Genomic DNA, 12,916 nt, shown 5'->3' on the forward strand with positions numbered 1-12,916 from the left:
AATTAAAGCAAGGCCACGTGAAGTGAGGCGCATGCTGATTGTGCACACATTGACTATAAAAGCTATGTGTTCCCCCTGCATGCAGTCAAAATATAGCTATGGTTCAGTTGGCACAACCCGCAAATTCCAGGTACGAAAGTGCAATTAGCAAAACTACGCTATTGCAGGGGACCTTCTGGGTTACAATAACCTTGCGGCCCATTGAGATGAATGAGGGCCCCTTGTGCAGCACACTCACTAGTCTAGGTTGCCCATTGCTGTGCCATAGCAAAGTATTATCTTTAATTATTATTAGAAAGTGTGCTGTAGGACACATTACTGTCCTGACATCTAACAGGTCACCTAATCTTTAATTGCTAAGAATCTATGAACCTCCCTATGAGATTTTGGCCCTTACATATCTCAGGAGACTAGAATTTTTAAGGATTTGGAAATGGATGTGATCATGTACGTCAGAAGGAGAAGAGTTAGGCCAACAATGATTACTTCTGAAAACCCCACCCATATAATGTGCGTGTGCATACATGCAAATATATAATACACCCAAAAGATACTTGCCCCAGTGTTCCAGAATGCACAGAACACACTGTGCCTCTGTAATTTTGTGTTTGTTAGTGAGATGAAAAAACTTTTCTAATCTCCCTCCATGGACTTGTCTGATTAATTACTTCAAAAGAGTTCATGTGAAACATAAGCGCTTGCAAGATTTTAAAACCCAAGGAAAAGCTAATGACTTCCTTTTAAAAGGAGCTTTTAAGAGACTAAATTAATGGCTTGTTCTTAATTGGCCATAATACTGTCTATAGAGGCATCTTGATGAAGTCTGAACTCTCTCTCACTGTAGCATTGTTCCAGTAGTACCTACCTGGAGTATTAGCCAGTTAACAGCTTTAAACACCAAAAGCTGTGGGCCAGATAGTAAAAGACCAAAAGCTGCTGCCTAGAGAGTAACTGCTGTTTGAGTAAAAGAGTAACAGTCTAGTTCACATGACCCATATAAGCCAATTGGTTTCTATTTGGCAGTCCAAATAATGTGCATGTTGTACACATGTGATATAGATTTATAATACATATACTGTTTGTATATTAGTCAAAATATCCTGTGCTGTGAAAACATTAAAACACATTTGATTTAACAGAACATACTGTTATTTTAATGGCTTCTGTATCAAAGAATTGTTATAAATAACATGGCACTGAATAGAGAGCAACAATGCAGTAATTAAAGGCTCTGAAAATGATTTAAAAGTCCTTAATGCCCATCTTAACTATAAAATAGCTCTTGTATTGTTATAAAGATTCCAAACAACTTTCTCTTCCCCATTTTTTGTTATTGCAGTCTTTCACTATGACACTGGTAGTTCATATATATTTAGGCATAAATAATGATAGAAATATTTTCATCTTTAAATTAGTTCTTCAGAGGTTCAAAAGTTTTGTTTCCCGTGACTGGCATAGAAGAGAGTTTTGCAGTGTTTGTCAGAGGCACCTTGCTTGTCTAGAATTCAAAGGCTCTTAGTAGCCATATCTCTGCTTCACATATACCCTGGCATATTTTAAAAGCTTGCGAGAAGGGTACTATGGCTGACTGATTCAACGTTAATGAACCAGACTGAACGAAATACTCCAATGGCTGCCTTTCGGCACTTGGCAAGAAAATCCTTTTCATGTTAGTTTCAAGGTCGTCAGATATCATTATAGCCGTGTATTAAAAATTTCAAAGAAAGGAGGCAGTGTGTTTGATTTATAGAATAATTATCTAGCTTTAGCTCTAACTTGGCTTTCGCAGTGGTTTTGCAGGCACTCGAAAATTAAATCCATTTTTTATGGCACTACAAGGTATTATCTCACAGCAAATGATAATTAAACACCTGTGAAATCAATTAGCCCTTTAAGCAGGAAAAAAAAAGTTTCCCATTTATGTTTTTGCACCTCCAAACTTTTTCTAATTCCAAAATCCACACTTGTGGAGAGGGAAATAAACTGTCAACCAACAGCATGTTAACTTTTAGGAAGATCATCCCTAAATGTTGCTCAGCCTTAATCCTGGTGCATGCAGTTTGTGGTAAAGGCACTCTTCCAACTCAGATGCATTAGTCTTTAAAGCTTACTATTAAGCAGCTCTCTATCTGACACGCAGCTGAGATGTCAGGTTTTCTACAAAGGAAGTTATTCACATTGTGTTTTCAATGCCAAGTTTTACTTAAAAAGCCAAGGTACCTTAATAGAAACCAAGCAACACGGCACAGAATGGGTTTTTCTTCAGGATCTCTAGCCAGTAGTTCAGAGCCACTTGTATTAAGAATTCATATGCTGAAAACTGACTGATTGGTTAATAGCTGAAACTTAATACACTGGAAAACTAGAAGAGACTTTGTCATTTAGCCCCATAGTATCATGTGTGTTTAATAACTCTCTTTGTAACGCTTTAACTGATCCAGATGCGCCTTCTGGAAGATGCCGTGTGCTTCTATGGGGCTTACAGATTCAGGAAAGAAACGGTGAACGTATTTGGTTGTGTGCCATGGCAATTTTTGGCTTGCACAATAAAAGGCAGCGCTAGTCTCATCTGACATCCCCAGCGGTATGTGCTCATTACTGCCCCGACGAAAGCTCACTGCCAACGATGAGCTCCTGCATTCTCCAGAAAATTTATTAAGTGTGGCATTTTAAAATGTATACAGCTGGGCAAAGTCTTCTCTTGTTTGTCTGGGGCACTGCTCCTGCACTTTCAGATACATTTTCCAGGTAGAATTTAAAGATGGATTTTACAAATGTTCCCTAAATAATCTGGGGCGAAGACCAGATTGTGTAGTAGATAGGTCAGAGTATTGAGTATCTGGAATTCTGCCTGACCTGTGTTGTGATCTAGAGCAGATCATTCTCCCTCTCAGTTTTTCCATCTGTAAAATGGAGATGATGGCAGTGTCTGGTGGGAATGTTCTGAGGCTTGCATAATTATTTATACAGGGATATGTGAATCATGGCTGCAAGGTGCTATGTAAGTTTAAAATATCATTGTATACGATTAGATCGACTTAGTTCCCTGTCTAGACTGAAAGAGCTTTGAGAAAGGGGTGGGAGTGACTGGAAAGAACTAAAGAATAAAAAAAAAATGGTAATAATAGTGAAAATGGTTCCCAGGGTACTTTATAATCTCTTAAGTGTAGTGACAAGAGGAAATATTTAAGCTTGAAGAAAGAATACATGGCATGGCTGATTAGTCACTGCAGAGCCTCTGCAAACTGCTCATACTGGTCGGGATAATGGTGAACCAGGAATTCCAAGCAGCTCCCTAATCCAAGCGCTGATTGACATGGTCGGTACATCAAAAACACAACAAAACAAGCCGAGAGTGTTGGATCAAGAAGTTAAAATTGTCGGCCCATTCTGCTGAGCAGCGTTTCTCATTTTGATAATTGCCCACATGGTGTTCTAGTGTTTACACCTGCATGATAGATGGGGCCATGCATGTTTTCTCAGCAATGGGTGGTAGCAGGGAGGGGATATTTCAATTAGAGTGTGAATAAATTAGAATTGATTATAAACAGGGCTATTTGTTTGTATTGCCGAAAGAAGGTATTAGCTGTGCACGTGGTTTGCTTAAGCATGTGGAAGGAAGCTTGAAAATTAATAAAACACACTGCAGATCTTCATGGAGGATGTGAACCTTGGGTTAAATCTTTATTTTTTTGTTTTACAAACTTAACCAACAATTTAAAGCCACATGCACTGCGTGTGTTAATTTTTTTTAGCAGAGCTGTCTAAGCCATGCACAAAATTGGTACTAATCAGTTGTGTCCATATGAAAGTGAAAAGCGAAGGAGCATGCATATGTGCACAGCAAACCATGGATCTCTTCGCCTCCGGTTCCTTGGTTTTGGAATTCTTTCCCAACAGAACCTGGGAGCACCCTGGAAATCAGTGTATATAAAGCAAAATAAAAGATTCCTTTCTTCACAAAAGTTTCCTATCGTATCAGTTCCTGAAGATTAACTGACAATACTGGGCTAACAAATAAGCATTAGAAATGATATCTCACACACACACACACACACACACACACACACACACACACACACACACACACACACACACACACACACACACACACACACACACACACACACACACACACACACACACACACACACACACACACACACACTCTCTCTCTCTCTCTCTCTCTCTCTCTCTCTCTCTCTCTCTCTCTCTCTCTCTCCCCCCCCCCCTCCCCTCCCCTCCCCTCCCCTCCCCCCTCCCCCCCCCCCTAGTATTATAGAAACCACAGTGGTACAAACTAAAACAAACACTTAACCCAAAAGCTCTGAAGATCTGAAGACAATGCTGGCTAATGGGTATTTTTGCATAACATTGAAAACAAGTGAAACTGCCCTTTTCTAGGAAAAAGGCTAGCTCCTTAGACCTATTGTAAGTATTATACATACCTATACTCTACCCATGCAGTATTGCAATTAAAGTGAGAGGCCTCTCAAGTAGATCAGCATATCTGTCCTATGAAAGCATCAGACTTTCCACCAATCCAAATAGTACTTCATCAGGTCATCCTGAAGTTAATACCAAAATCCCACCTAAAGTGTGTGTTAACTGTAAGCTTTAACTCATCCTTTATTGCCTACACAGACAAACTCATACTGGTTCATTTCAATGGGGCCCAAAACGTACCTACACTGGGCCAGGGAATTCATCCCAACTTACCAGAAAGTAAAAACTTAAAAAACAACAAAAGGCCTGGTAGCACTTTATAGACTAATAAAACATGTAGATGGTCTCATGAGCTTTCGTGGGCAAGCCCACTTCTTCAGTTACCAGAAAGTATTACTTGTCTGCCTTTCAAGTGAGTAGTCATGTTATGATATTGTCCATATCTAAATGTACACATAAGAAAGCTAAGTAATCATGTGAACCTTAAATCTTACATCTCAAAATCGAACATGGCATTGGTTAAATATCACATAGCAGCGCCTGCGTTTGTGTATTTTGCCCTTCTTTAATATTTTATTAAGTTTTACCTGGATAAAACAAGATACAAAAATCAGTCCTTCTCTATCCCAGTGTTTCCTTCCTAATTCTTCCAAGAACTTTTTGAGAATTCAGCTGGCTGATTATGTGTTGAATTCATCTAGCTCACCCTGCTCATCTCCACGTGTGTCTGTCTTCACACAAAGAACTCCTCAGTACCCATCTGTATTGGGGGAAAACATTTGATACTTTCAGAGCATTATTTTCATCATGGAAGAAGTCTGTTGGACTATGGCAGTCTTCCATGGGTAGATGAGAGAGTGGAAGCCCACATGCTTGGAATATTAGTGCTAGGACTCTCAGGATATGTCTACAAAGCAGGGCTAAAGTCAAATTAAGCTACGCAACTTGAGCTACGTCAACTGCGTAGCTTAAGTCAAAATAGTGTAACAGCTTTTGGCGCTGTCTACACAGCAGGAAGTCAAAGGAAGAACACTCTTCCTTCCAGTTCCCTGACTCCTAGTAAAACAAGGGTTACAAGAGACAGAGTAAGAAGTCCTCCAGCTCACCATTATTTCAAATAATGTATTATTCCGAAATAACGCTGCTGTGTAGACATAACCTCAGTGGAGTATTGGGAAGAAATACCATAAATGTCAATAGAACTACAGGCAGTCCCTGAGTTACGCGGATCCAACTTATGTCGGATCCGCACTTACGAACGAGGCTTTCTCGCCCCGGAGCTTGCAGGCAGCAGGACCGCCCAGAGTGCAGCGGTCCCACCACCTCGACCTCCGGGCAAGAAAAGCTGCTCCGGGTGCCCCTGGTCTGCTGGGGACCGTCTCCAGCAGACCAGGGACACTCGGAGAAAAGCTGGGGAGGCGGAGGGGTCCCACGCCTCTGAGGCTTTTCACTGGCAAAGCCGGGGAAGTGCGGGACCCCTCCGCCTCCCCGGCTTTGCTCCAGGTGTCCCTGGTCTGCTGGGGACCGCGCCTCTGAGGCTTTGCTGCCGCTTTGCTCCCGGTGCCTCCAGCAGACCAGGGACACGGGGAGCAAAGCCGCCGCCACTGCGGCTTTGCTCCCTGTGTCCCTGGTCTGCTGGAGGGGCGGGGCGCAGCTAGTGTGCCCCCCCCCTCCAGCAGACCAGGCTTTTGTTGTGGACCCTGGGGTAGAGCAGCTGGGGTGCTGCCGGGTTGGTCCTGCAGGGACCTCCCCGGCAGCGCCCCAGCTGTTCTGTCCCAGGAGTCCAGATTCAGCCGCTGTTGAAACTGATCAGCGGCTGATTCCAGGAAGCTGGGGGCAGAGCAACTCTGCCTAGGGCTTCCTGTAGTCAGCCGCTGATCAGTTTCAGCAGCGGCTGAATCTGGAGCCAGTTCCGACTTACATACAAATTCAACTTAAGTACAAACCTATAGTCCCTATCTTTTACGTAACCCGGGGACTGCCTGTATGGTCATTTATACCTACTGTGAATATGTCCCCCTGGCTTGTGGAGACCTGAGTTCAATTCCTGATCTACCACAGTCATCCTGTGTGACCTCAAGCAAGTTGTAACAGATGGGCTGTATCCCATACCATCCTGAATAAATAAAATGAAATTAAGATAAACTTTGTTAATCCTTATTGAATTAAGGTTAATACCTTTAGGGTATATTATATTAAAAGTGCTATTGTATATGTAGTGTTGTGGCATTGTATATCTTTTCTCTAGTAAATAAGAGAATATTAATGTAGTTCCTCCGTTATCAATACTTTGAAGTGCACAGATTCATTGCTTGTTAATTGGTTTACGTAGACCTTGCTAGTGTGCACTAAAGGTTCTTCTGTTGCGCTTTAACAAAATACTTTTCCAAACTGTACTACATTAAAAAGCAACAGCAGGATCTCCATGGTTCAGATAAGGTACAACACATTAGTGCACTTCAAAAATCATACCACCACAGAATGCATTACCCCATTGTTTAGATAAGTCTTTCTGAGCCTCAGTATCCCATCTTTAAAATGGGGATAATATTTTTCTACCTCACAGGGCTGTTGGAATGATAAGTCCATTGAAGATTATGAGGGATTCAAATAGTATGGTAATAGGACCATAGTAATACCTAGCTACATCAGTGATATGCAGACCTCAGTGGTCCAAGAGCCAAATTAGCCATCGGCATTACCGAAAAGAGCCCTAGTAGCATGAATTGATTGTTTCATTTACTATATTCTATAACAGTGGTCTCCACCCTTTTTAAGCACAAGATCACTTTTTTAATTTGTCAGTCCAGGATCTACCTCAAACCCAAATACCTGTTCTGCCCTTTCTTTGAGGCCCCACCATCCTCACTCTGATGATGAGGTACAGGAAAGGGGGACAGAGTGACATCAGCAGCTCCCTGCCTCTGTCTCCCCAACCCTGCACAACAAGCAGGAAGCTCTTGGGAGCAGCTCTGAGGCTCTGGGCAGGAGCACCAGGGCAGCGGGGGCCGGGGCAGCTGAAGTGCTGGCACTTGATAGCCTCCTAGCCAAACCAGTTAAAATCAACTTTAAGAGACTCCATGATCTACCTGTAGATCCTGAGCTACTGATTGGTGACCACTGTTCTATAATTATTGTTATAGCAAAATGACTGCCCAAGTCATTGTTTAATGACATAGTAAAAGCATCCTGTTGGGTTAATAACTGTAGGTATGTCTAGACTGCATTGCTCTTTCAAGATGCCGGAAGTATCCCAAAATAGCAATGCTGCATTTTTAAAAGTGCCTGCTATTTCCCACAATAGCGGGTGTGCTATTCTGGCTTCCCTGTAACTCTGATTCCGTGAGGGATAAGGGATTTGTTGGAATAGTGCCTTATTTTGAAATTTGGTGCTGTGTAGACAGCGCCAAATTTCAAAATAAGCTCTTTTGATATAATAAGTTGCATAGCTTATTCCAACAAAAGGATGCTGTCAAGACACACCCTTAGATTGGTTAAGAATTCAGTCACAATGTTTTAATACCATATGCTGCAAACAGCTGCAGGAGACACATTAAAGAGCCATTTGCAGCACCTGAGCCTCACTCTGAGTATCATTGAGCTAGTGTACTGGCCATGGGATTGATATTCTACCATGTCTTTCCATCTCCAATTTCTAGCATTCTATCTTTCAGGCAAAGGATGAATTTACCATCCCAGTACTGCAAGCACTTACATGTATACTTAACTTTATGGATATGAGTAATCCCGCTGACTTTAATGTAACTGTTCACAAACTTAAAAATAAATGTTTGAGTGCTTCCAATTGTGGCACCTGAAATTCTCAGGTGATAAAATACTGCTTCATCACTTCCTTGGCAAGGTGATAGAATACTCTTTATTCCCCCATAAAACAATATTTTAAATCCTGTGCAGTGTTTCCATTTTCCACCATATCTAGTAGAAAAGAGAGGGCTATGTAAGTGTCTGAAACTTAAGTCCTTTTGTTTTTCTGTCGCTCCTCATCTCCATCCTCTTCAGTGGAAATTTTTTGATGCCTGTTATTTTGTAGTCTGTTCTGTGTCTGGTTGTGGGTGCGTGGCTGAGTTTTTGCTGTGTAAGAGACAATGACTTAGAGTGCATATCATGCAGAAAGGGATCTGGTGAAAGGGTTGTGCTAGCATAATCATCATACACTTTCAAATAGTTTCAGAAGACAAATAAGTACGTGCGCTACGGTGCCTGCAAAGCATATTCTTGGTGCCAGGTGTTGGTCACATTCATATCTTAATTCTTTTGAGGTTATTGTTACTGCTGATTTTATCCCCTTTCAGTTTCTGAACCTGCACCTAGCGTTTCTAGAAATACTTGCAGCTAACCAGAAGCTTTTTGTTCATCTATGGACTACGGGTAAATTTATCTCATTATAATACTTTTGTGACTTGTTTTCTTCAAAAGTACATAACAGCATGAAGAAAATAACACATTCGGTAATGGGGGTCTCAGGTTTTCAAATATACTTGTGTGTGATCTGTACATAGACATTGTGTGCATTGTGTATTATGTTCAATTTTAATACAGAGTTTGTGTTAAAAGATATTGAGCTGCAGCTTGCATTCAGTTAAATGTGTGTATCTACATTGCCTTCAACATTTCATAGGAATAAATTATGACAATTTTAATATACCATGTTTGAGGATTTCAAAGAAATAGGTTCTTAAACCCAGAGTGTTATCTGATGTGGATTAAATTAGTAATCATTCATTTCTCACTGCTAGTAAGGACCACCTTAAAATATGGAAGTTGAAATCCAAGTGAAAGTTAGTCGTCATAAGAATCTCTGGTACAGCTCATTAACTGTAGCATGAATCTTATTGATGGGTATGTTATTGAACAATGATTCTGCCCATATTACATTTGTGGAATACCCCTTGAAGGAAATGGAAACACATACATCAAGGTTAGGATAAGGTCTTCTGTGTGTATGTGGCCAGACTGTTTATGAAATGAACAATTAATTACAGAGGAGATGATAAAAAGCACAAATGGCACCTGTTGACTTTAAACGGGAGACGGGAGTCTAACTCCTTTGTTTCTTTGACAATCTTCTCCCATATCAATATATTAGATATAAAAAGGGTGCACAATGTGAAAATTGCTGGCCTCTTGAGGCTTTCTCACTTCCACTCGTCTCATTTCCTTCTTTCCTTTCTGTTCTGATTTTGCATTTTCCATTTTGTGGTGCTCATTGCAGTCTAAGGTATTAACACGATTTTAAAGTTTTAGCTAGCTAATGATGAGGACAAATGACTGAAGCATTCCAGTCCCACAGGGGATTCTATTTTTGGTGTTTATTAAACTTCCCTGTCGTACAATATATACTGACAGTGATAAGTGTTAGGCCTCTTGCAATGTGAAAAATGAACATTTTAATATGGCAACTTTTTTATTCCAGCTTCCTAACAGTTTTCTCCATGTGCTGCATCACTGCAGGCTGTTGAGCTGGGACTTTGTTGCCAATCAATATTCTGTGTTGAGAAAAAGAAATTACTGCCACTCAAGTGGGAAAATATAGAACCAAACTCGAGACCTGTTTTTTAAAAATGTCCACTTTGAAGTCTGTTTTGTAGTTTTAATTAATGCAACAAGAGTTTTTATTTTACTCTCAGTGGAGATAATCTTAATCCATTCACAGCGACCTTTTCTTGTGCAAATTAGCTATACACACTTGTTTAAGCAAATGGTCCTTCTGAAGAGCCCTTCCTAATGACAGAGTTTATAATTGAAAATTGGCTTACTCCCATCTGCCTGCCCTGTGTGAGAATATAGAAGTAGATATGGACTTAAAAGATAAATATATATATCTATATATAGCTATATACATGCCCCCAAAAAATTCACTGCCTGCAGGCCATGATTAAATTAGATTACTAGAGTTAGAAAATTTCAGTCCCGCATGTTGCTGTCAAAGTAGCTACTGTTAAAGTAGCACCTGTCTCCAGAGGACCCAGTAACTCTTGAGAAATGAGGGGTATTTAATCTTGATCCTTTTGTCTAAGACCCAGCAGGCTACAGGGTCAGCCCCATTTACAGTTCCATAGGTTTTCATTAATACAGAAGTGCAATTAGCTAATAACTGGCTTGAAACTATTAGGATTTGATGTGTGTTTTTGGTAAATGGTTTTGAGGTGATTGATAGAATTGGAACAAAAACAGTAGTATCTAGCTTAAAGCTTTAATTTTAAGGATCATAGGCCATTGGAGCTCTATGGTTAATTATCAAAATTTGTTTCTATGTTCTTTTTCCCTCTAGCTTATTTCCCTTTGCTCCACCTTTCACCCCCACAGTCACAGCTGATGACCCTGCTTTATTATTTCTTGAATGATGAGGAAATATTTGCTTTGTATGATTAGGAAATATTTTCTTTGAATATTCTGGCCTGTCGTTATAAACTCTAGTTCCAAAGTGAAGAAATTAATGCTTGTTTGTGAATAAATCTGGTTCACTATGTGCAGTCTTGGAACCCTGTTTTTGTGAAGACAGTTGGATTTAACTGTCTGTATTTTCCTTTCAAACTCAAAGCTTCTCCAGAGATATTTTAGAAGTAAAAAACACTCGTATGTATATTCAGACCAACAACATAGATCATTTTAAAGGAAAAATCCCTTTCACCTAGTCTCTGTTAACCACATTGATTGCCTTTCCATTACAAACAAAAAAGACATTGGGGGAAGGGAAGGGAGCTGGAGAAGGAGAAAAAGAGACACAGAGAGAGCTGTTTGATCTGATGGTGAGCATACAGACAAGGGCTTGGCTGGAGATGATTTTATCCAGATGTGTATCAGCAGATGTTTACATTTTCATGCACAGTTTCTCTAGGACTCATCGTTAATTTAATTTTCTCTTTCTTATTTCCCTCGCCTTCTCACTCCCCCCTCCCCCGTTCCTGTTAGGTATGATTATCGTGAAATGCTGCACAATGCCACTTTCTGTCTGGTTCCCCGTGGCCGCAGGCTTGGATCCTTCAGGTTTCTGGAGGCTCTGCAGGTAAGAGCTGGGGATTAAACCTTTGAGTGTGCTGGTCAGAATTCAGCTGGCGATATCAAGAGGTGGTGATTGGGGATGTATTTAATTTCCCCAGTGGGCAATAATCCATATCGCGAAAGCCTCTATTTATGCTTCTGGAGCAATTGATGGTTTATTCACAGGAGGGCTCTGAGCTCATCTGAAGATTGAATTGCGTTACCTCCATGAGGAGGGTTTCCCTGCTCATTGTAGAGGAGGTGAAGTTGGATTCATTTAGAGCAGTTGTTTGCCCAAGTAAATCTGGATTCCCCAGGGAGACCTTGACCTGTTCTAGCAAGTCCTGGGGCAATAAAGTAGCTTATTTGTTTTCTGAAGTAAGGCTGTAACTAGTGTTCCCACCCAGTCAGTCAGCTAATTAATCATCTGTGAAGCTGTGCTGTCCCGCAGCTTAGAGGGAACACTGGATGTAACGGTTAAATGTTACGTTTAACTGGTTAAGTGGGATCCTGCAGCCAAACTGAAGCACTTCTCTCCCCCTGCCTGCAATCGGGTAGGCTGGCCGGGCTGGAGTGGCGCTCCACCCGTGGCACAACACGTGGGGACTCCTCCAGCCTGGTTGAGTCGCCAGGCAACCTGTTACCTGGTAAGCATCACCCTTTACATCCCTATTCTGAAGCGAAGTTGCCTACGCATTGTTTGCCGTGCTGCATACTGAATGCACACGGGATGGTTCTGTTGCGCTACCTCCCATCTGAAAACACTTCAAGAAGGACTTTCCAACCAGCTGCTGTCTATGCATTTAAAACATTGTTCCATATTGCATTAGAGGCAGGATTCCCCAACTCGTCTTCACCTTTTGAAATCTTTCTGTCAGCAAGATCCTTTCTTTTGTTTGCCCAGCAAGGAGAGCAAAGACATAAGGTTTGAAAATCCTGTGATAGACAATGTGATTCATTAGTAGGACCCTACTAAATTTGCAGCCATGAAAAATGAGTCCCGGACCGTGAAATCTGGTCCCTCACTGTGAAATTTAACCTTCTGTGTGCTTTTACCCTAGACTGTAAGATTTTGTAGCGGAGACCAGTGTTTCTCAAGTTGGAGGTCCTGACCCAATATAGAGTTGTTGGGAGAGGGGATCACAGAGTTATTTTAGGGGCATCATTATATTGCCACCCTTACTAGTACACTGCTTTCAGAGCTGGGCAGCTGGAGAGTGGCAGCTGTTGTCCGGACATCCAGCCCTGAAGGCAGTGCCACAGCCAGCAGCAGCACAGAGGTAGGAGTGGGAATACCATAGCCTGCCACTCTTATTTCTGTGCTGCTGCCTTCAGAGCTAGGCTGCCAGAGAGAGTCAGCTGCTGATTGGGGGCCCAGCTCAGCAGGCAGCAGAGAAGCAAGGGGGGGGCAATACCATGCCATATCATTCTTGCTTCTGCACAGCTGCTGGTGGCAGTGCTACCACCA

At 41.5% G+C, this 12,916-nt stretch overlaps 1 protein-coding gene across 1 annotated transcript in view; it reads left to right on the forward strand.

Moving 5' to 3' along the window:
- The window catches only part of EXT1 (exostosin glycosyltransferase 1), a 264,919-nt gene that overhangs the window by 211,145 nt on the left and 40,858 nt on the right, over positions 1-12,916 (forward strand). The window contains exon 2 of the mRNA XM_006130782.5: positions 11,380-11,473. Within this exon, the coding sequence (XP_006130844.3) occupies positions 11,380-11,473 (94 nt within the window). The remainder of the gene's footprint in view (positions 1-11,379; positions 11,474-12,916) is intronic.

The sequence above is a fragment of the Pelodiscus sinensis genome, chromosome 2, assembly GCF_052426305.1.
Source record: "Pelodiscus sinensis isolate ZL-2025 chromosome 2, ASM5242630v1, whole genome shotgun sequence".
Taxonomy (NCBI): Eukaryota; Metazoa; Chordata; order Testudines; family Trionychidae; genus Pelodiscus; species Pelodiscus sinensis.